The sequence below is a fragment of the Ceratotherium simum genome, chromosome 38, assembly GCF_057802395.1.
Source record: "Ceratotherium simum simum isolate JZ-2026a chromosome 38, ASM5780239v1, whole genome shotgun sequence".
NCBI classification, from domain to species: Eukaryota; Metazoa; Chordata; class Mammalia; order Perissodactyla; family Rhinocerotidae; genus Ceratotherium; species Ceratotherium simum.
The window spans coordinates 23,730,397-23,754,151 of NC_141937.1; the positions used below are offsets into that span (position 1 = coordinate 23,730,397).

The 23,755-nt window shown below is 38.3% G+C and overlaps 1 protein-coding gene across 1 annotated transcript in view; it reads left to right on the forward strand.

The window, feature by feature from the left end:
• GRM1 (glutamate metabotropic receptor 1) overlaps positions 1-23,755 on the forward strand; it is a 304,296-nt gene that overhangs the window by 256,164 nt on the left and 24,377 nt on the right. The window contains exon 7 of the mRNA XM_087425199.1: positions 9,202-10,132. Coding sequence (XP_087281325.1) covers positions 9,202-10,132 — 931 coding nt within the window. The remainder of the gene's footprint in view (positions 1-9,201; positions 10,133-23,755) is intronic.

Below are 23,755 nucleotides of genomic sequence, written 5' to 3' on the forward strand. Positions count from 1 at the left end.
CGTTTGCCACTTGCTTGGTGCCATGTCAGGCTCAGAGCAAGGGCGCAGTACATGGCAATGTGTTGTTGGCTGTTACCATGGTAGCAATAGTTGTGAAAAGAGAAAACCCACAGGCACAGAATACCAAAAATCAGCAGAAAAGCTCAGAGGAGTAAATGCATTGCCTTTAAGTAGGTGTTTTGTTTTCATGCGTGGATTTTTTTTTAGACTGAATCTTAGTTAAAATGAGAAATAGTTCTTTGGGAAATGATGTTTTTTACTGAAGGTAGAGTTTGTTAAAGTATGCTTAAAATCATTTTATGAGATAGATACTTTCTATATATGCTCCAAAGACTCTAATATTAATGAATGAAAACATGTTTATAAGTGAGTTTTTATTTCCATTAGAATATGTTTTTTTTTGACTATGAAGAAAAAGTGGTATATTTCTTAGAGGAAGTGCTTTGTGAAGCTGTTAGTAAGTTTCTCATATTTTCTTCTTGCGAAAATGCACATTTTAATTCAGCATTTAAATTTCACACTTTATTTCTTATGATGCATAAACAGGAATCTCTTCTGCTATGATATACAATTCATGGACCAATTATATGAAATCCAATGCTACTTACCTCTTTTAAAAAGTCAATTAGTGCACTGGCCTGGTGGCGTAGTGGTTGAGTTTCTATATTCCGCTTGGCAGCCCGGGGTTCATGGGTTTGGATCCTGGGTGTGGACCTAACACACTGCCTGTCAGACCATGCTGTGGCGGCATCCTATATAAAGTAGAGGAGGATGGGCATGGATGTTAGCCCAGGGCCAATCTTCCTCAGCAAAAAGAGGAGGACTGGCAACTGATGCTAGCTCAGGGCTAATCTTCCTCACACATACACACAAAAGAAGTCAATTAGTGTGCTCCACTTCAGCAGCCTGGGGTTCACGGGTTTGGATCCTGGGTGCGGACCTACACACTGCTCATCAAGCCATGCTGTGACGGCATCTTATATACAAAATATCGGCAGATGGGTGCAGACGTTAGCTCAGGGCTAATCTTCCTTGGCAAAAAGAGGAGGATTGGTATCAGATGTTAACTCAAGGCTGATCTTCCTCACCAAAAAAAAAAAAAAAATCAGAAACACTAAGTTATACAAATTAACTAACTTTAACTATTTTTCTCCATCCCAACAGTAGCTGTGACCTCTCATACTGGCTATTCATTTACTTAATTTTATATTATACACTACCACCTGCTTTGTGCCCGGCATTTTTTTGAGAAACTGGGGACATGTGGATGAATGAAACAAGGTTGATATCCTAGGGAAGGAGCTTCATATGAAACTAGACATGTAAACAGTCAATTATAATATAAATCATATAACAGGAGTATGTACAAAATATCATATGAACACAGAGAAGAAAGCAATTATTTTTCCCTGAGAAGAGAAAAGCCTTCACAAAGGAAGGGACATTTGAGTTGAACATTGAATAATATGTAGAACTTCACCTTGGAGGTAATTGATATTAATGTAATAACGTTAAAGAAAGAATTTCGATGAAGCCTTATGTACTCATGAAGTATTATTGTAAACATTATTCAATGCCCCAAGACACTTTGGGTAGAATAATTGTGTCCCTTTATTTCTTGATCATATTAAATTTGTCTTTTCTTAATTGGAAAGAAGTTCAATATTAAATTTTATCCTCCTCCAATGCGTTTGGGTCTTACAAGTAACTAATATTTGGTTCAAAAAATTAGGAGTAACCTGTGGTGCTCAGATCAGAGTTATTACCACTTCTCTTGGATTTTGTTCAGTAATTTGTAATCACTTGAAGGAAACTGACTTGTCTGATGGCTCTGAATTCTCGGGGGTGACTCTAACCATGGACACTCCTGGGTCCTTAAGTTCTCAGGGCTTTAGGTGTAGTATGCACAGCTCCTAGAAAGTCTTTTCCTTTTGGCTGCTGGGGGTCAGGTCGCCTTGGGACACTCTTCACCACTGGTTGAAGGTAACTCCCCTCTCTTCTAGTCTTGGGATACCTGGTGGTATCCCACACCTGGTGGTCTCTTCTCTTTAACCCTCAAAACAAGACAAAAATGTACATTACATTACATATATGGATGATATAGATATTACAGCCAATTCCCTCAAGATATCAAACCTAGTGCTTCTCAAATTTAGGATGTCTAAAAAAAACAAAAGAAGAAAAGAAAGGAAAGAAGAAAAAGGAAAAAAAAACTTTTAAGAAGCTTATTCAAAATGTAAATGATCAGTCCCAATCCCCGGGTGATTCTGTTTTGGGTGGTCCTGGATTGGCATTGAAAAGCCTGGTTTCCACATAGGGAAGCAAATCTAGGATCTTCACAGAGATAAACAATCATAGAAGAGTTGTAGGTATATTGTTTCAGGAGTTGTATGACAAACTGCCACTGTTACAACACAAGAATACTTATATCCCCTTCTGGCATAAGGATTAAATTTAATCCTTCATTCGTGTATAGTGCACTGTGTAGGACAGACTTAATTTACGTCTAGTCTTGAACAACTCCATGACTGTCTATTAAGCTGCCTGAGTATCTGTCTTTGACTCTTGGCTGCATTAAGGGGACTGGGATATATGATATGCAGTTTAAAGTTTGAAACTTCACTGGTGACAGCCAAAGCCAGTTTGTTTACCTTTCACCTGGCGCATATATATATATATATATATATATATATATATATATATATATATATATTTCTTTTTTTTGGCTGAGGAAGATCAGCCCTCAGCTAACATCTGTTGCCAGTCCTCCTCTTTTTTCGCTTGAGGAAGATTATCCCTGAGCTAACATCTCTATTTTTTATGTGTGGGTCACTGCCACAGAATGGCTGATGAGTGATATAGGTCCACGCCCAGGATCCGAATCTGAGCCACCGAAGCAGAACGCACCAAACTTAACCACTATGCCACAGAGCCAGCCTCTCACCTGGCATATTTTATTAGACAGACTGATTTGGCTACACGACTTGAGGGTCATAAAAAGACTTCACTGGGAGCTTCTGCCTTGAGCTGTCTCAAAGCCAGTATTCATGGTGTAGATTCTGGTAGCTCAATCCACAGATGAAGTATGCCCTTTTGGGAATAAGTATCCTAGAGAGCTTGTACCTGGATATCTCTTGGTCCTTGGTGCTTGCCTGTACTGTCTTTCTACTGTACTATACCTTTTGCCTTTAAATAAAAACATGCTATGAGTATGTTCTGTGAGTCTTCTGAGTCCTTTCAAATATCTGAACTTGTGAAATCTTTTCATATACCAAGAGTATCGTTACTGGAAAAGTTAGTGTAATGTACCTAACAATAGCTTGATGTACTTGAATTATTGAGTTAGAGTAATGATTGTTACTAGTAAAACCTAGGCTTAGGCAAGTACTTATTACTAGTAAGGGGAACATTAAAGACAAACTCAGATTTGTATAGCTTTAAATCAGTACAGAATAAACTATGAATAAGCAAGAGTATACAAAGGGGAGTATGACATATACAAGAATCTTCTTAAGATGACCTTGTGCAGAAGACCATTGTGTAGTCATCAGCTTGCTCCAAGGGTCTTGGGTTAACAGCCAGCTTCCATGGACCTTCAGCTTCTGGAGGCTCTCTGCAGAAACTCAGTTTAAAATCACTAAAGGGTATAACCTTAAGCAATATTAAGGTTCCTTTTTATTTATCCAGAGAGTTGAGAATGAAGACAGCCTTGCATAATTTAAATGCATGAATAAATGTTCAAGCGTAAATGTCCCCATATCAGTAGACTGGTAAATTGGAAGGTGCTAGCTAAAACCACAAAATTTAATTGTATTTTAGCCATTGTAAGTATTGTGGCTTTTCAACAGGGGAATGCTTCAACCCATCCAGGAAATAAACACACTATTTAAACTAGTACATATTCATAAACCACAGAGGCAGACAACAGTATACAGTCCATTTGGAATTACTCAAAGGGTCCTTTTGCGATTGTATCAGTCAATGCCCTTACCTTTACAATTTTTCCAGATTAATTTAATTACAAATGAAGCATGAACTTGCCACGTCTTCTATCCTGAAAATATTTTCCCAGTAGTGTTTTATTTTGTGGAAAATGTGTACCTACTGGAATGAGTTCTTTCCTTTTTTTTCTATCAGGATTTTATCCAGTGTCTATTGTATATTTTATGTGGTGCTACCAGATAGCCATTCTGGTTTTGTCAGATATTATCTTCCCAGATCTTACAACACAATCATTCTGCCATTTTTTTTTTAAGAATTTATTTTCTGGCCAGATTTTGTTTATCTATAATTGAATCTTTGAACTTCTCCATGGATTTGTTATTACTAATAAATTATTTGCTGTATTTTTATATAAGACTCTTGTATAAGGACTTTTAGTCAGAGCAGTCGGTTTAGCATGATTATCTCTATAATATTTCTATTATATTTCTAAGTTGTTTTTATAGTGTCTATGGCTTTTACAGTACCTTTCTTATTGCAAGTCACAACCTTTGTGGAAGCAATTATTTTACATAACATCAATATATCAAGAAGTTAATATTATTGTTTATTTTTGCAAGAGTGCCTGAAAACTTTTTAAAAAAGTTATTTCTGGGGCTGGCTGCATGGCCTAGTGGTTAAGTTCAGTGTGCTCCGCTTCGGTGGCCTGGGTTCACGGGTTCAGATCCCAGGCATGGACTTATACCACATGTCACTCATGCTGTGGTGGTGACCCACATACAAAATAGTGGAAAATTGGCACAGATGTCAACTCAGGGCAAATCTTCCTCAAGCAAAAAGAGGAAGATAGGCAAAAGATGTTAGCTCAGGGCGAATCTTCCTCAGCAAAAAAAAAATATATATATATATGTATATTTCTATATGATGTTAAATAAGTGAATTATTCTGAAAGAGTACAGCTATTAGTTTATACATCTGCTCTTTTCTTTTAAAAATTTGATATACCACCAAGAAGGCTGCAATTCAGTTATTAAAAAAATTTAGATTGTGGTAAAGTATTGCATTTTATAATACTGGTTGGACTACTTTTTGTTTATTACACTTAGTATTTTCCCTTTTTATTTTTAGTATAAGTAAAACAATATTAAGTCAAGATTTAGCACTGGGGTGGTCAAAATTCTCTTCTGGGTAGGGACACTTCTTGAATGACATAAACACGATTCTGAGATTCTCCACCATTGATTAATATTTATAGAGCTGCTGTATTATGAGTATTACATCAGTGGATAGTCATATGGCAAGGAGAAGTAACAACAATTCATAATTAGCTAATTAACTGGTAGAATGTTGGACATTTTCTGTTAATAATAGGGGTTTATTACACATGGTAGCATTATACTTAAAGACCTTGTACAAAACCTAAAGATGTTGTGACTAATTTAGTTTATGCCTGCTATTGTCCTGAAGAAAGGAGACCAAGCAGTGGCTGTTGAATTAAGAGGTTGTCTTTAATTGGTGAATTAGTTGTCTATTGCTGTGTAACAAATTACTTCAAAATCTAGTAGCTTAAAACAACACACATTTATTATCTCACAGTTTCTGTAGTCAGGAATATGGGCACAGTTTGACTGGGTCCTCTTCTTTATGATCCTTCACAAGACTAAAATCAAAGTGTCAGCTAGGGATGGGGTCTATTCTGAAGGCTTGATCCTGAAAGGGTACACTTCCAAACTCACTTATGTGGTTATTGGCAGGATATAATCCTCAAAGATTGTTAGACTGAGGGCTTCAGTTTTTTGCTGGTTAATGGGTGGGGACTGCTCTCAGTTCCTTGTCTTGTGGACCTCAACATGGCAGGTTGCTTCATCAGAGCCAGCAAGAGTCTGCTACCAAGATGAAAGTCATTATCTTACGTAGCCTAATATTGAGAGGGACATCTCATCAACTCTGCTATACTCTATAGAAAAGAAGCAAGTCATAGCCCTTGTTCATACTCAAAGGGAGGGGATTACACAAGGACATGAATCCCAGGAGGGGGGATCATTGGGGACCATCTTAGAAGCTGCCTACCATAATGAGCAATGGTTTGTCGATATGTGCTATGCTGTTGAGTTAATACATCTAGATCATGGTGTAGCACTTTCATATTTATACAAAAAAAGAAAATTTATGATAATCTAGGTACCTATGATAATCTGTATGCTTATGTGCTCTGTTCCAATCCATCTTCCTATTTCTGTGGAATCTTTTGTCCATAGGAATTCTGGGAAAAAAGCTATTTTTTGGATAATTTCCTAAATTATACATAGTGTAGGTATTTTCATGACTAGAGCAGCTATAATTTGATCATGTGTAGGGACTGTAATATATCTTGCTTAGAAGCGAATCCTACATTTTAAATTTATGGGTTTTGTGTCACAGAGAATAATGTGTTCTTCCAATAATAATCTCAAAGTACCAGCTATAGGTTGGGGCATAGGATTGTTAAAGATTTTTACTATTTGAGTGGTTTTATTAAACCAAGGTATCAGATGTTCTATGAATAGTGAGATTATTGGTAGACATAAAGGCATCTATATCAATAAGAAAGAGGTATTGCTTCCGTTGGTAGTTCAGAGGAAGGACAGGGAGTTCTTAGGTGCACGTGTCTCCCATGGAGTTAAGTCATTGGATAGATTTTAGGTAGTTTCCCTCTGAGTTTTAGCTAATATGGGACATTGGCTTTTTAAATGCCACTTCTGTTTGAAGTATCTATAGAATTTTTATCTATAGGCTCCCAAATCATAGAGAATAGAGGCCTTTTTAGTTGTTTTACCTAACGATTCGTAATTATATTGATTTCTAGTTTATTTACTTTTTAAGTCTATCTGGAAATATTCAGTCACGTATCAGATATTTTCTAAGTTGATAATTTTACAGTTACCTTCTTTTTTTCTGTTTGAGTCCCATAATTCAGGTCTGAGCCTATTTACAGTAAAAGAAGATATAGTCCTTATGTCACCTGTTGAGTTTACCCCAGAATTGTTTGAAGGTTTTCTAAAGTCTATCTTTCATCTTTATTTAGTTTATAATTTTGAATATAAATATAACTTTGAATATTTCAAATTTAAAATGTAAATTTGAATCTTGATTAAAGAAAGCTTCTGAAATTGCCTTATGTAATGTATTTTCTATTTTTATTTTTTTAAATTTTACACCACTGGGTTATTTAAATCTTCTATTTTCTAATCTGTGGCTTTTAAACACTTTCCTCCGTGAGGCCAACAATTAATTGAATTAATTGGTACATATCTATAGTGCAGGACAATGAGTATCTAGTAAAAATCATGAAGTCTGCAGAAAATATTTTGCCTGTATCCCTGAAGTTTAGGAAAATCATTAATTATAATTTGTCTCTAGAGCAGGGTTTTAATTCAACTTCCATAGATCTGACTTGTATTCTAAAAATTTAAAATACTGTATCTTTTCTAATGAAAACTCTGAGCACAGAATAGCTCATTTACAAAACTAGGTAAAGTTGCACAGAAAAAAAGAGAAATGCAAAGAGAGTAGCTTTCAGAAGGTTACAAAGGCCTTGACAATTTGAATTTTATATAGCAACTCAGTATGCCAATTAAAGGGGCTGAATATTGACTATTTAGTATTTTACCTCCTGATTTGTCTATGGCCCCTCTTAAATATTTTAATTTATTGATTGTGTCATATCAGAGGTCCTTTGTATGCGTCATTGTTATTCTAAACATCTATCTATCATCTATCTAATCACCTTTCTAAACTTTACCAAGGAAATGAGAAGATTTAGAATTAAAATGTGACTTTCCATAGGAAGCAGAAGTTCTTCCAGGAAGAGGTTGATACCTTGATATGACACACGAGAGAGAGGCCACTATGACCAGGCTGGAGTGTGTGCTTGTGGGTGGTTGACACTCATTCGTTAAGTGTGAGTCTGCTTCTGATTGGTTGGTTATCAGAAGCAATGGCTGACCCTGATTGGGTGACTTGCAAAAACTGTGTTTACTGAGGGGAGCTGTTGATTGAACATGTTAAAGACAGGTTCTGGTGGTTCCTTATTCCCATGGCTACACAACAATGGATCTCGTCCTAAACTTATGGAAATATTTTTATTCTCACAATTTGGGAAATACTGACCCAGACCAAACACAAAATCCTGTGAAGGGGTTGTCTCCAAGACCTAACAAAATTGTCTCTCTCTCTGAAATACAAAACAGACTTTGTTCCCCAACTCAAGGGAAAAGATAAGCCAAACATTTAGGAACACAGCCCTGTGTGTCGTTTCAAGAGATGAGTGAGGGGAGAGTCCATTCTTCTTTGGTTTGTCAATTAGAGGTTGCTAACTCAAGGCCCTCAGATGCCACATAGAGATCATACATAACTAAAGGGGTGATATTTAAGGTGAGTAATATAAAACGTGGTAAACAGGAGATTGCAGATTCTTTTAAAGAATTCGAATGAAATTTATGTTTACAACACTCTGCTGGCCAAAAAATACTTGTTTATGGGGGATGGCCTGGTGGCATAGCGGTTAAGTTTGCATGCTCCACTTCAGGAGCCCAGGGTTCTCAGCTTTGGATCCCAAGTGTGGATCGATGCACCGCTTATCAAGCCATGCTGTGGCGGTATCCCACATATAAAGTAGAGGAAGATGGGCATGGATGTTAGCCCAGGGCCAATCTTCCTCAGCAAAAAGAGGAGGATTGCAACAGATGTTAGCTCAGGGTTAATCTCCCTCACCAATAAATAAATAAATAAATAAAGTAAGTAAATAAATAAATAAATAAAATACTTGTCCATGAGCTGGACTTGCCTCTAGACAACAGCCACATAAAAATAAAAATTTTGTTAGTTTGTTTCTTACTAGCTTATTCTGTTACACTGTTACCATTTAACCTTCACTGGACACAGTTTTAACCTCCTTCTTTTTCTGAAAGTGTAGAGCCAAATTCCACCTACAGAGCGGCATCCATTTATAATGCTGGTGTTGGAAGAAAAGATTATTTTCATAGGTTCGAATATGTCACATTAGGCTTGCGATAAGATTTGGTCTGGGATTATGATTGTCCAGAGAAGACAATGGTGTATCTTTATTTGTGTAACAGTGAGGCGTTTTTTTCAAAGAGTTAAAATAACATAAATCATGGAAGATGCAAATATAGCTATGTCTCTGGTAACTAGTAAGCATTGTTGTTATTGATCAATAGAAATCTTGGATTCATTCTAAAACTATTTTTCTCATCACAGGCTGTCAACCCATTCCTGTCCGCTATCTTGAGTGGAGCAATATAGAATCCATCATCGCCATTGCCTTTTCCTGCCTGGGCATCCTTGTTACCTTGTTCGTCACCCTCATCTTTGTGCTGTACCGAGACACACCAGTGGTCAAATCCTCTAGTCGGGAGCTCTGCTACATTATCCTCGCTGGCATCTTCCTCGGTTATGTGTGCCCTTTCACGCTCATCGCCAAGCCTACCAACACGTCCTGCTATCTCCAGCGTCTCCTGGTTGGCCTCTCCTCTGCCATGTGCTACTCTGCTTTAGTGACCAAAACCAACCGCATTGCACGCATCCTAGCTGGCAGCAAGAAGAAGATCTGCACCCGGAAGCCCAGGTTCATGAGCGCCTGGGCCCAGGTGATCATTGCCTCAATTCTGATTAGCGTGCAGCTAACCCTGGTGATAACCCTGATCATCATGGAGCCCCCCATGCCCATTCTGTCCTACCCAAGTATCAAGGAAGTCTACCTTATCTGCAACACCAGCAACCTGGGTGTGGTGGCCCCTCTGGGCTACAATGGACTCCTCATCATGAGCTGTACCTACTATGCCTTCAAGACCCGCAACGTGCCCGCCAACTTCAACGAGGCCAAATACATCGCCTTCACCATGTACACCACTTGCATCATCTGGCTGGCTTTTGTGCCCATTTACTTTGGGAGCAACTACAAGATCATCACTACTTGCTTTGCAGTGAGCCTCAGTGTGACGGTGGCCCTGGGGTGCATGTTCACTCCCAAGATGTACATCATCATTGCCAAGCCCGAGAGGAATGTCCGCAGTGCCTTCACCACCTCTGACGTCGTCCGCATGCACGTTGGTGATGGCAAGCTGCCCTGCCGCTCCAACACTTTCCTCAACATTTTCCGAAGAAAGAAATCGGGGGCAGGGAATGCCAAGTGAGTTGTCTAACCCGGGTTTGCCTCCTCTCTCTCTCTCTTATTCTTTCTGTCCTTTCTATTTTCTTCTATTTGTCTAAATCATCTTCTTCCATTTCTCCAATGTTTTTCACTTTCTAATCTTTTCTCTTTTCTTCAAATCTCACTTTCTGTTGCAGTAGGAATGTAATTTTAAAGGTCTTCTTGGTTTTCATTCCTTTGAAAGAGCAAGGAGCATGAAGCAACAACCAGCGGGGCATATTCTTATTCTTACCTAGAAGCTGTAGCTTCTATTCTGCCAATAATTTTTCCTTTCATGTGAGCCCTCCCTCAAAGGAGCATCAACACGTCTCTGGGGTCTGGGTCAGAGATGCAAACGCTAGTTCTAATTTCTTGTTTAGACCATGGTTGAAGGTAGTTTCTGAATTATTTTTATCACTCTGGAGCCACATCATTACTAATCTGGGGTGGAGGGGAAGAAAATTGAGCACCTGGGGAAACTTGACTACTTCAAAATTTGACTGCCACTAAGCACCAGTATGTCCTGAAATAAGTTCCCTTAAGCAATTGTCTTGCCCTGACACTCTTATTTATTAAACTTTAGTGTATGTTGCAATGAAGAGGTTCCACACCGCTACATGTGAATTGAGCTCTCTCTACTGCAAGGCCACGATTAGAATGGTTTCCTAGTCATAAAGCACCCAACGACGTAAGGAACCAGATAAAGCTGATGAGCCCCAAACGCGCGAGTCAGTAAACATCACAGTCCAGATTATTTCTATTCTGGAAATTCTTCTGAGTCGTTTGTGTAATAAACACTCTCCTCTCTTCTCCCTGACTCTGTTTTGCAAAGAAGCATATGTTAAAATTTGCATGTGTCGCCTCTTGCCGAGGCCCAGGAAAACAGATTTCATGTCACATTTGCAATTTTAAAGATGATGTGGATGCTTGGAGTTCTAAAGGTAATTCTGTTATCCAAAATGTAAGCAATTTTCTTCATTAGCAGTATTAATTTTACTTTTTGAAACAATCCTTTGAGTGAAGAATTTTGATCGTCATAATTAAAAATATACATTGTTTTATAACTATTCCACCCGCCTGAACGAGTCAGCAAGGTAACGGGGATGGGTGTTATCCTCCCCCATTTTGTAGGCAAGGAAACTAAGCCACTATGAATTTGTGTGATTCATAAGTGTTATTCCACTTAATTAGCCTTTCTTTGCCTAGGTCTTAACTGGCATGAAATTTCTCGTCTAACATATGTCAAAAATTCTATGTGCCTTAAACTTCCGACTTTTGTATTTTTACTTGCCAAACAGCATTGTAGGCATCTTTTACAGAAATCATTTAATTGGTTTAAGGAACAGATGAAGGCGTCTACGGGAAAATGTGTTTTTTAAATCCATAGAGTTATTATTATTTCAGATAAAGACATCCCTAAATTGTTTCAATGTTGAGGATGAAGCTGGTAATTGATGCCTACTTTTTAAAGCTGTATCAATTTCAAGTTCTTCATAAGGTGCTGATCATCAAAGTTGCTTTGTCATTTTTTTCCTTGCCATGGTTTTTCATGCTAGCCAACATCCCCTTAGTAGCAGCCTCCTGGCGGAGAATTATCAGCAAGCATAAAAGCAAAACAACAGTGCCATGAAATGAGAATTAAAAAAAAGAAAAAAAAACATAGTTACAGAGTCCAGATGTAGAATGGTATCATAGCAATTTTCATTAAGAGGGAACAAAATGAAAAGAAGGGGAAAACACTCCTTAAACTGGAATGTTTGCAGAGACTAGGAAATTTCCCTTATCACATCCCGTATGGCTTATGAAAGTTCCATTCCATCATCCACCATTATCTATCTCCATGTTTCTAACTTTTCTCCTTTTATTATGTTTCTTCAGAAACTTTCATATGATTTTTGGTCATGAGTCAATTCTGAAAGCTGTTCTCCTAACCATTTAATGAAAAGAGAGAATCTATGTCATCAAGATATCTTGTGTTGGTACCCCGGAATATGCATTTTTGAAAGCTCTCCCAGTGATTCTACGTACAGACAGACATGGGCACCTGTCCAAGAGAGCAGTGACTAATGAATAGTATATAGTGCTTGCTGCTAGAATAAGCTGATGTTACTGTAACAACACTTCTCCAGCAGCCAGGCACTGCTGTACATTCTGATCACCTTCTCATGGCTGGAACTGCTTTCCTTATAAGCTGAGAATATTCTCTTCACTATTATGAATTTAGAAATTAATTTCATTTGGGATCTTGCTTTTAAGAGAAAAACCAGCTTGTTCTAAGGTTGTCTAGGAAGTGCTGGTTTTACCAGTAAATTGCTTATCTATTAGCAGTAATTTATCAAGCACCATCATATTTTTATGGTAATCAATATACTTCAAATTAATAATTATAACATGCAGCTTTCTTAATATACTCAGTATCTTCTCCAAGGTGTACCAAACAGCTGAGCTGACCTACAGAGGGTATTGGAGGCTGAACTTCTGTGGAAAACAACCATATATTTACTCATTTTTCTCATTCATTCTGCTGCAGTTTGTCTTCTAACTCTCTAGGAGACTGGAATTTTAAAATATAACGATAATCTCAGTGCCTATGTTTTTACCTTTTTTATTGCTGATTTCTGTTTTCCTGGTTTGTCTCCAAAGTCACAAAGACCACAAACAATCTAATATTTTCTATAGCAACAAAAATCTAGCAGAGTTTTGCCAACTGAAACAGGGGGCTGGAAACTCTGGAGAACACATCACCCAATGAGTTTATTACCATTCTGGATGTGTAATTCCTGCTTTTATGGTGCACTGAGGGTGTTCAGCAGTCTGCATATGAAGCTATAAACACGGAACAGATGCTGTAATGAAGAGCCTCCAACTGCTCTGTTTGAATATTATTCTGAGGCGTTGCAAGTCCGACTACATTCTCATAGCAGTCTGTTTCTAAGATACATGAGATACGTGTGTCTGTTTTTGCAAAGTTTACTTCATTTTGTTATTTTACTCACAAGCCAAATATCTGACACAACCAAGGGTTTGCGCACTTGCTTTATATTTCCTGAAATGTAGTTTAGGAGGAGTTTAATCAATAAATTAGGAGTTTGGATTATTTGGGTTACTTATGTCCTGTTAAGCACAATCCTACCCTGGAAAATCAACAGAATCGTACAACTGCCTTTGACATCTTTAATTTCTTTAACTGTTAATTTAATGTGTTTGAATGGGAAAATATCCAGGCTTAGCCTAATACAAAGATTTTGGTAAAATTCTCCTTCTCGGCAATAGAAAAACATAGAAATCCGTAGACATTCATAATTAAGTGAATAATTTAGATCCAAGTTAATTATCACTTCCTTTTAAAGCAAAATGAGTTAACATTATGCAACTGAAAAATTAAAATATTATGTAAATTACATGCTTCTTTAAAAGAATAGTTATATCAATGATTAAATGTCAAACTAACATTACTGGTTATTTTCTTGATAAATAACCTCAATGAGTTCCAAACAATTTGATGGCACATGGAGCTGAAATGTAGCAATGTGATCCTATGACCTTTTGCATACAAAACTAAAACATAACTGCATACAAAACTAAAAATAATTAAAATCACAAAAAAAGGCATTAGATTGATGCAAGGAAGTAGTTTTAAAACACAAGTTTCTAAAGTTAATAGAATATTAGTATATTCCGTGATTGTTTCTTAAGCATTTGAATATGTGTTTTTATTGAGAGCAAAAGCTAAGTGAAGCATTAAATTGAATAATGCCCAATGGAAATTTTCTTCCTGGTCTGCTAGCAACACTTTTTATACACAAGTTAAACCTGCATCGTTAGTGATTATGCCCTGTGTAAGCATTTTAATTTTTCTTTCCTCCTTTGATTATGAAAGGAAATATGATAGCAAGCCAATAGACATCACAATCAAATAGAGATAACATGTTCTCTTTCATAGATGGAACTCATTCACTATTCTAGCTTGTAAGTGAGAAAATCTGTCATCTTGAATTTATTTTTCCCTTAATCATACAATAAATGGCCTTAAAAGTTATTGTAATTCTTCACTTGATTTTACAGTAAATATCAGAAGACTTTATTGAAGTACTTGTCATAGAATTTTACTACTGGATAGTAACATTTATGGAGGATCTACCTTTCATTCATTCATTCATTTATTCAATCAATCATTGTTTCAATAGTAAGCTTAAAGACACTTAGGTACTTGATATGGTTTTAGATAATATTCAATATAAAAAAGATATAAGAGGCAGACACTGACTGCACCAATCTTGCAATATAGTAACTGAGACACTCAAGACTATAACTATATACTGGGTTAGATGACATAATAAAGGACCAACATAACATTTTGAGTGTCCAGGGAAGAAAGAGATTAAGTCCAGCTAACGGAAAAGTATCTGTGGAAGAATGGGAAAACATTTCTTAATAAAAGTGTCATTTAAACTTGACCTTAAAGGATGTTTTAAACAGCAGAAATTGTGCTATTATGAGACCATTTCACATACAGAAATAATGTAAGTGAAGATTCAGAAATATTAATGTACTTTCGGGTCACAACATGGAATCTGGTGTGAATGAGGTCCCTGGAGAGGTGTAGTGGTGGGTAAATTTGTAAATGCAGAAAAAGGACAGATTATAGATAATGGTCAGTGTTCTAAGAAGAAATTTGGAAACTTTTTATATAAACCATAAAGATTTTTGTGAAGTTTTATGATCATGTGTCAGCTTTATGGGAAGAGACTGTCTATAGTAAGACTAGTTAATAGAGTGCTACAATAGTCCAAATGATGGGTTAAAAATAAAAGCCTTAAACTAGAGCAGTGGAATGAAAGTCAAACCTAAGGCATGCATATGAAGAAGTTTTCTGAGCTTGATTCATTAGAACTGGAAAATTGGTTTGGGAAGAGGAAGGAAGGAATAAAAAATGGAATACAACTCTCATGATTTGAGCCTGGGTGACTGTAAAACTACATCTACCATAAACACAGATAGAGAATACAGGAGTAGGACTGGGGAGAGGTTGAAGAGTTGGGTTTCAGACTTATCAATTGAAAATGCTGTAAAGACATCCAAACAGACGCATCCATGAGATATCCAGAAATTTAAGTGAGGAGCTCAAGAGAAAGGTCTGAGCCAGAGCTCTAGATTTGAGGGCTCAATTGTCAGAATGTTTGGAGGCCCAAAGAGTGATTATGACATAAGAAAAGAAGAAAGTAGGAGGAAGAACATTAGAGAACACTTGGACTTATGAGATAAGGTAAATCAGGAAAATCTGAAGGCAATAAACAAAGGGTAATCAGAAAGAATGAGGAAACAGGAGGATTGAGTATCGTGGAAACCAAAGAGGAGACTATATCCTAGTCAGCTCGAGTTGCCATAGTAAAATCCCACAGATGGGGTGGCTTAAACAACATTTATTTTCTCACAGTTCTGAAGGCTGGAAGTACAAGATCAGGGTGTCAGCATGGTTGATTTCTGGAGAGATCTCACCCTTGGGTTGCAGACAGCTGCCTTCTAGCTGTGTGCTCACATCATCTCTTCTCTGTGCAAACATGGGGGAAGAGAGAGAGAGAGAGAAGAGGAGGGAGAGAGAGCTGTCTGGTGTCTCTTCTTATAAGAGCACTAATCCCATATGAGGGCCCCACTCTCATAACCTCATCTAACCTTAATTACCTCCCAAAGACTCCGCCTCCTAATACCATCACACTGGGGGTTAGCACTTCAACATCTGATTTTGAGGGGGACACAAACATTCAGTCCATTATAGACTGTTTCAAGAAGATACAACTTGGGACCCTTGGGATACCCAAGGCTGGAGACTCTACGGTTATCCTTGAGTGGTTTCAGTGGTGTGATGTGGGTAGAATTTCTATTACAATAAGTTGAGGAGTTTGGCATTAAAGGAATAAAAATGTTTAGACAGTATTTAAGGAGACCGAGTAAGAAGGAGGCGTTATATAATTGGAGAAATTTAAGCTTGCTTGTAATATCTGAAAAAGGAGGCAACAGAGAAAGAAAAGTTGAAATATGAAAGAGATATCCTATGGTTTATGCTGAGTAGGCTGACCCAGAACTGTGCATTACAATAGAGCCATCTGACATCGACAATTATGGCAATGGAGCACCACCTCTAAAGAACCTGTTGGTTTTGGTTGATGCTTATTCTCACTTAGCTACATGTGTGTTGCTTGACATTAAAAAGGATGAACAAATCAGGCTGGGCACTTATAGGAATTTTAATTAAAATATGAAAATACAACACTTCTGATTTTATCAGATCTCTGGACTTAACACACATTGATTGTAAGATTTGAGAAGGGACAAATGAAGGAAAGTCTGGAAAGTAAGGTGTGCTTTCCTAGAATTATTGGTGGAGCTGGAGAATTTGCAGCTCATAAGTGGAGGTCGTTTGTAGAAGAAAGAAGGATATTGTGTATCCAGAGACAGACTTGGTTGGGGATGAAGCGGGTACCTGCTAGAAGCGGCTAGAAATCCCTGGATCTCTCCCTGACAGCCAGTCATACTGCCTGAGCCTGCCACCATGAGGATATTTGTTTGGGGTAAAGCCTTAGCCTCCCTGAAAAACCAAGCCAAAATGCCTTCACTCCATGAAAGATGTAGCACTTGATCGCCTAAAACCACATTAGCCATAGTTGAGAATGAAAACAGATAGTAAGTAAGTTGTATGTGGAGGAGTCATTGCTGTGAGAGATCACCCGGAGAGGATACGGGCTTAAGTGCAGGGAAAGGGTGAATGACATGACATCAAGAGGGGATGGAGACAACTTGTTCCCCATCAGATGCAGCAAATTTGCCGTCACCATTGTTTCCTGGTTTCTTCCTCTTGTAAATAGTACACTCATTATGCAGATAACACAGAAATAGCTAATTTTATCACTCATACTTTACATTTTCAAGTTCCATACTGAAACCATGGGGCACAGATTATGCTGCAGCTTCAAACAGAGCACAGTCCCTTCTGGATACGTCATCTTTTGTATTTCTTTCAAATTCAAGTAAATTTGCATGACTGACGCATGTTCAAGTTCTCAAACTTAATTTTTTTTTTTTTTTGGTGATGAAGATTAGCCCTGAGCTAACATCTGTTGCCAATCCTCCTCTTTTTGCTGAGGAAGATTGGCCCCGGGCTAATATGTGTGCATTTTCCTCTACTTTATACAGCATGGCTTGATAAGCAGTGTGTAGGTCCATGCCCGGGATCCCAATCTATGAACCCTGGGCCACCAAAGCAGAGCACGCAAACTTAACCACTACTCCACCAGGCCAGCCCTCAAACTTAATATTTTATCCTATGTTAATAATACATAGTTTCTAAACTGAATTCAGAAATATTCTGTATAAATATCCATCATGGCCCAAGGAGGTACATATTACAACATTGTGCATATAAAGAAAACTAAGGCTTGAAAAGTTCAATGCCTTTTTAAAAATTTTATTGAGGTCATATTGGCTTATAACATTGTGTAATTTCAGGTGTACATAACTATATTCCAGTTTCTGTATAGACTGCATCATGTTCACCACTAATAGTCTAGTTTTTATCCATCACCATACATATGTGCTCCTTTACCCTTTTCACCCTCCTCCCTCCCCCTTCTTTGGTAACCACTAATCTGTTCTCCTTATCTATGTGTTTGTTTATCTTCCACATATGAGTGAAATCATATGGTATGTGTCTTTCTCTGTCTGACTTATTTCACCTAACATAATACCCTCAAAGTCTATCCAGGTATTCACAAATGGCATAATTTTGTCTTTTTTACAGCTGAGTAGTATTCCATTGCATATATATATATATACACTACATCTTCTTTATCCATTCATCAGTTGTTGGGCACTTGGGTTGCTTCCATGTATTGACTATTGTGAATAATGCTGTGATGAACATAGGGATGGATAAATCTCTCTGAATTGTTGATTTCGTGTTCTTTGGATAAATACCCAGTAGTGGGATAGCTGGATCATATGGTATTTCTATTTTTAATGTTTTGAGAAATCTCCATACTGTTTTCCCTAGTGGCTGCACCATTTCACATTCCCACTAGCAGAATATGAGAGTTCTCTTTTCTCTATATCCTCTCCAACTCTTGTTATCTCTTGTCTTATTTATTTTTTTTTTTTGTGAGGAAGATCAGCCCTGAGCTAACGTCCATGCTAATCCTCCTCTTTTTGCTGAGGAAGACAGACTCTGAGCTAACATCTATTGCCAATCCTCCTTTTTTTCCCCAAAGCCCCAGTAGATAGTGGCATGTCATAGTTGCACATCCTTCTAGTTGCTGTATGTGGGACACAGCCTCAGCATGGCCGGAGAAGCGGTGCGTCGGTGCCCGCCCAGGATCCGAACCCGGACCGCCAGTAGCGGAGCGTGTGCACTTAACCGCTAAGCCACGGGGCCGGCCCCTCTTGTCTTATTAATTATGACCTTTCTGATGGAAGTGAGGTGATATCTCACTGTAGTTTTGATTTGCATTTCCCTAGTAATTAGTGATGTTGAACATCTTTTCATGTATCTGTTGGCCATCTGTATATCTTCTTTGGAAAAATGTTCATATCCTCTGCCCGATTTTTGATTGGGTTGTTCATTTTTTTGTTGGTGAGTTGTATGAATTCTTTATATATTTTAGAAATTAACCCCTTGTCGGATATATGATTTGCAAATATTTTCTCCCAGTTGGTGAGTTGTCTTTTCATTTTGTTGATGGTTTCCTTTGCCTTGCAGAAGCTTTTTAGTCTGATGTAGTCCCATCTGTTTATTTTTTCTTTTGTTTCCTTTGCCTGAGTAGACATGGTATTCGAAAAGATACTGCTAAGACTGATGTCAAAGAGTGTACTGTCAAGGCCATTTTTATAAAAGAAAGAAATGGGATTAAAGTCATTGTTTTCTGGATAAAATCATTTATTTTTATCACTCTGCTGTTTACATCTGTTTACCTCAATAATGTACATATTCATTCATATGCCCAATAAAATGTATAAGGCTTGGAGTCTGCCCTCAGTAAGTTCATAGTTTATTGTTATAACATGCTGTTACAATAAAATCAGGTGAGTGAAATGATAGGAGATGGTATAATGTGGTTATTCAGGTGGATGGGTAAATTTAGAGTGAGAACTTTATTGAGTGTAGGTGTGTTTTTTTTTTGCAAGGTCCCACTCTATGTAACAGATAGTTTTTTTCCTGGTCACCTGTTAAATGCAAGAAACTACCAGAGGACACACTGGAGGCCTGCAGACTAAACCTGACCATGAATGTTCTCAGATCATGAACACAGAGTCTATAGGCTCATTAATTAGAATTTGTTGGCTGCAAGTTATAGACACCAACTTAAGCTAGCCTAAGTGAATTTATTTTCCCTTCATATAAATAAATGGGAAAATTTATACAAAGAGTATAGTGCAGTGCCTAGCACATAGTAAAATCTCAATAACTGTTAGCTAGTGACATTAAAATTATAAAAATAGGGGAGGGTGTATGAAAGTTCATATGCTAATATAAAACTCTGCATTACACCTTCATGTAAAGAGACTTCTGAAAACTGGGTATATGCATCATCGTTATTATCAGCTCATAATATCCATGCTATGTAGAATGGAGGAGCTGTGTATCTGCTGAAGGTGGAAGCATGCAAGTGTTGCTCTGTGTGACATGTGTGTGAGGAAGGAACCCTGTTTGACATGGCTTGGTAACCTGTCCATGCTTGGCCACAGCTAAAGAAGGATGAGGTCATTTGCATTCCATCTGTTAGCCTCAGCGTCCAGTGTTACCTACTCAAAAGGGAAGCAGGCCATGTGAGCAAGTTGTTTGCAAAGCTAGTTCAAGAGCAAAAATATTAACAGCTTGCAGAATGAAGAAAATGAGAAAAAAGTACCAGTGGATTTGGAAGCTTCAAATCATAAGGACAGAACGTATAGAGTTATTAATTAGAACTCTTTGGCTGCAAGTTATAGAAGCCAACTTAAGCTAGCCTAAGCAAAAGGGGGTGGGGTATTTAATAGAAAGAATATAAGGAAAAATTTCAGATGTCTCATGGTAACAAGGTTTGGAATGTTTCTGGGCCACATGGGGGACTGGGCTCCTGAGAAGAAAGACTCCAGGCCTCTGTGTCATCTCCTGTCTCCCTGCATGCCTCCATCTTCTCTTAGATCTGCTTTCTCCATTTCTTGGGCCCTCATGGTCCATCCAAAGACAACCGTCCCAGTGCTGCTGAGTTGACATGTTGTTATAGGTCCAGCTGCCCAAAGAGACTGCTTCAATTCCCTCTACCCACGTGGTTCTACATAACACAGAGAGAAACTCATTGACCCAGCCTCGCCCCGGTGTCCATCCCAAGTCAAGGTGGTGATGGACAGAGCGGAGCAAGAATATAAAACTGTCTTCCAGAGGCCCGTCACTCCTGTCACCCCTGGGTATGATCAAGGAGGCAGTTCGCAGAGAAGCGGGTATAATTGTGACATGAGCAGAGCCCTACGTGTGTCTATACCCAAGTAATCCCATCTCCATTCCAACTCCCGTCCCTTCTTCCTTGGCATCTGAATAAGTCACTTCTAAGTACCAGCATTTTTTATTTAGAAAGGTTGACAAAAAGAAATTACAAACCTACAAGTGGCTAGCCAGCCAGCCAAATAATTAATTACCTATATACACAAAAATGAGAGTGACTATAACAAATTCCAGTAGATATGTCAATGGAGGGGAAAGAAAATGGTTTGGCTTTGATATAGAATTTGTTATGAAGGTAAGAGGCATACAACTAAACAAATTTAAAACCTGGAACTTGTCTTTGCTACTGTTATAGAGATTCCCGGCTGTAAAGTGCTTCTCAGTTGCCTCAAGATGAGCAAAGAGAAAGGGAAAAGGTTTTGTTTTGGTTTTTAAAGGAAAATAGATCATTAGGCACTGTCTTCTGAATGAATTAAAATACATCATAAATTATAGGCCAACAATAAAACATTATTTATTGTTAACATTGGTTAATAAAATAGAAAATCAGCAAATATTTAATCAAGTTAACCCCAAAATATGTCTATAATTTGATTTCATTTCAAAGAGGTAAGGGAAACCGCCCACACTTGAAGGCAACTTAACAATACCCTCTGTGCAGATTATCTTCAAGATAAATGAGGAGTCTGCTACTAACAAAATTACGCCAAGTCCCTAGTGATGCTGCTTAAACGTATTGAAAAACAACTGCTTAAAATATATCAATAGCAATAAGAAATACTTTCTTTTTCTTGGTTTTCCAATTACAAAATGTTTAACAAAAATGTATACTATTTTCTTGCTCCGTGTAAATGCTCTCAAACACTCTGGGAATTAATATCATTGTCCACTTGATCAAACTTTGCACTGCTTATGTTATTTGGCTTAAATGGGTATAGGATGGGGAGGAGGAAAAGTGTTAACCACAACAACAAAAAGAATGAAGACTTGCATCATCAAAGTAGAATAAAAGAAATTATGACCATGGGGCAGGGGGTAGGGGTGAGGGAGCAGAAGGGTTGGCTGTAGATCTGTCACCAGCCAGCTCTGTGACTTTAGCCACTGGCCCTGACAGTGTCTTATTGCAAGCGATAGTATTTCAAGTGATTTTAGTAAGCTTTCATAATTCAGTCTTCTTTTTTTTTTTTTCTTCTGTGAGGAAGATCAGCCCTGAGCTAACATCCGATGCCAATCCTCCTCTTTTTTGCTGAGGAAGACTAGCCCTGGGCTAACATCTGTTGCCAATCCTCCTCTTTTTGCTGAAGAAGATTGGCCCTGGGCTAACATCCATGCCCATCTTCCTCTACTTTATATGGGACACCACCACAGCGTGGCTTGACAAGCAGTGCATCGGTGCGCCCCTGGGATCCAAACCTGCGAACCCCGGGCTGCCGCAGCAGAGCGTGCGCACCACCAGGCCAGCCCCCATAATTCAGTCTTTTGATTTAAAAAATATGAAAGGCTTACTATTTTACAAACTGTGGACAATTTACTGCTGAAGAAATATTGCATGGTCTGTGACCTCGGAACTTTGAGTGGAGTGGGGGACACCAGCAAGGCACCTGACAATGACAATGTGGCAGGGGAAAATCCTATGACAGGAAGTAAAGCATTTTCAGGAGGCATATAGAAGGGGTCTCCAGTACGGATCTCGGAGTTAGGGAAGGTCTAAGAAGAGCTGTAAACAATGGATCCCATTAGCTAGAAGCTGGACCAAAAGTGGGGGAAGGTGCAGACACAGAGTATTCTAGGCAGAGGACCACTGTGTGAGAAGATGTGGAGGCAAGAGAGACCATAGCATATTAGGAAAATGAAAAAAAAAAAAAAGATTTCAGTAGGGCTGACAGTAATTTCTAACAAGAAATATTCGTTTAGCTCTGAATGTTTAAAGCCAAAAGTTATTCCAGGGCTAATCCTTGTATAAAATCTCTTTTGCTGCTATAGTTAGAATGGTTTCAAGGCCTGATGCACATCTTTTAAGTTGGGGAAGAGAAGCACTGATGAAGAAATGACTTTCAAGCCCCTATTGGGTGCCAGGAATTGGGGCAAGTGCTGGAAATACAGTGGTGAACGAAACAGATCAGGCCTCTGCCTTTGTGGAAATTGAAATCTAGCCAGAAGACCAACATTGAACAAGTAATTACAAGCGTAGTGAGTGTTTTTAAGGATAAATACAAGGTGTTACAGGAGTGTTACTTGGAGAATCTAACCAGTCCCAGTGCGTGGAGACTGGAAACGTTCCCAGGAAGAAGTGTTATTTAAGCCAAGACTTCTGAAGGAGGAAAGGGCTTAGCTAGGAAAGGAAGGTGGCTGCTGGGGTACAGCAGCCAAGCAATCAGTGTGTAAAGGCTCTGAGCAGGAGAAACGCTGATGGCTGAAGGAAATGAAGCCATTCCAGGATGCCTGGAGGTGAGAAAGAAGGGAAGTGTGATGAGAAGAGACTGGAAGGGTCAGCTAAAACCAGCTTATACAGGGCTAAGTTAGAGGCCTCAGGAGCTTGGATCTCGTCTTCTGAATAAGAAGCCACTAAAGTCAGAAAGGACAGGTGCACTGTGATTGGTGAAATGCATGTTTTTAGAACTGGCACTCCACTCAGTGTGGAGGATTCATAGTAGAGCAAGATGGGAAGCCGAGGGCTCTGGGAGGAGGCTGTTGCAGGGTCCAGGTGGGAGATTATAGTGGTCTGACCTAGGGCTTTGACAGTTGGGGTTGAAAAGAGTGAATACAGAGAAGTGCTTAAGAGGTAAAAATAAAAGTAATAGTAAGATTTAAAATCCACTTAGAGTCAGCAGAGATGTGGAATCATCTCAAGGTTGTTTGGCTCCAAAGCCTATAATATTTGAACAGTAAAGAAATTAAATGTATTAACACATCTAATACATGCTTGCTCTATAGGAGGGGGAGACTGATCAGACACAAAAGCAGAGAAGAGCAGTTACTGAAACAAATACTGGAAATGGCCATAGAGCTCACTGATGTGGAGATGGGTGAAGGGGCTGGCGACTCATGTGTTCTTTGAAAATTTAAGTCCTAATGACAAGCTGATCCCCAGGACTAAAAGGATGAAACCAACTATTTTAGCTTAATGCCATCAAATGTTTATGTATTGAACCTTG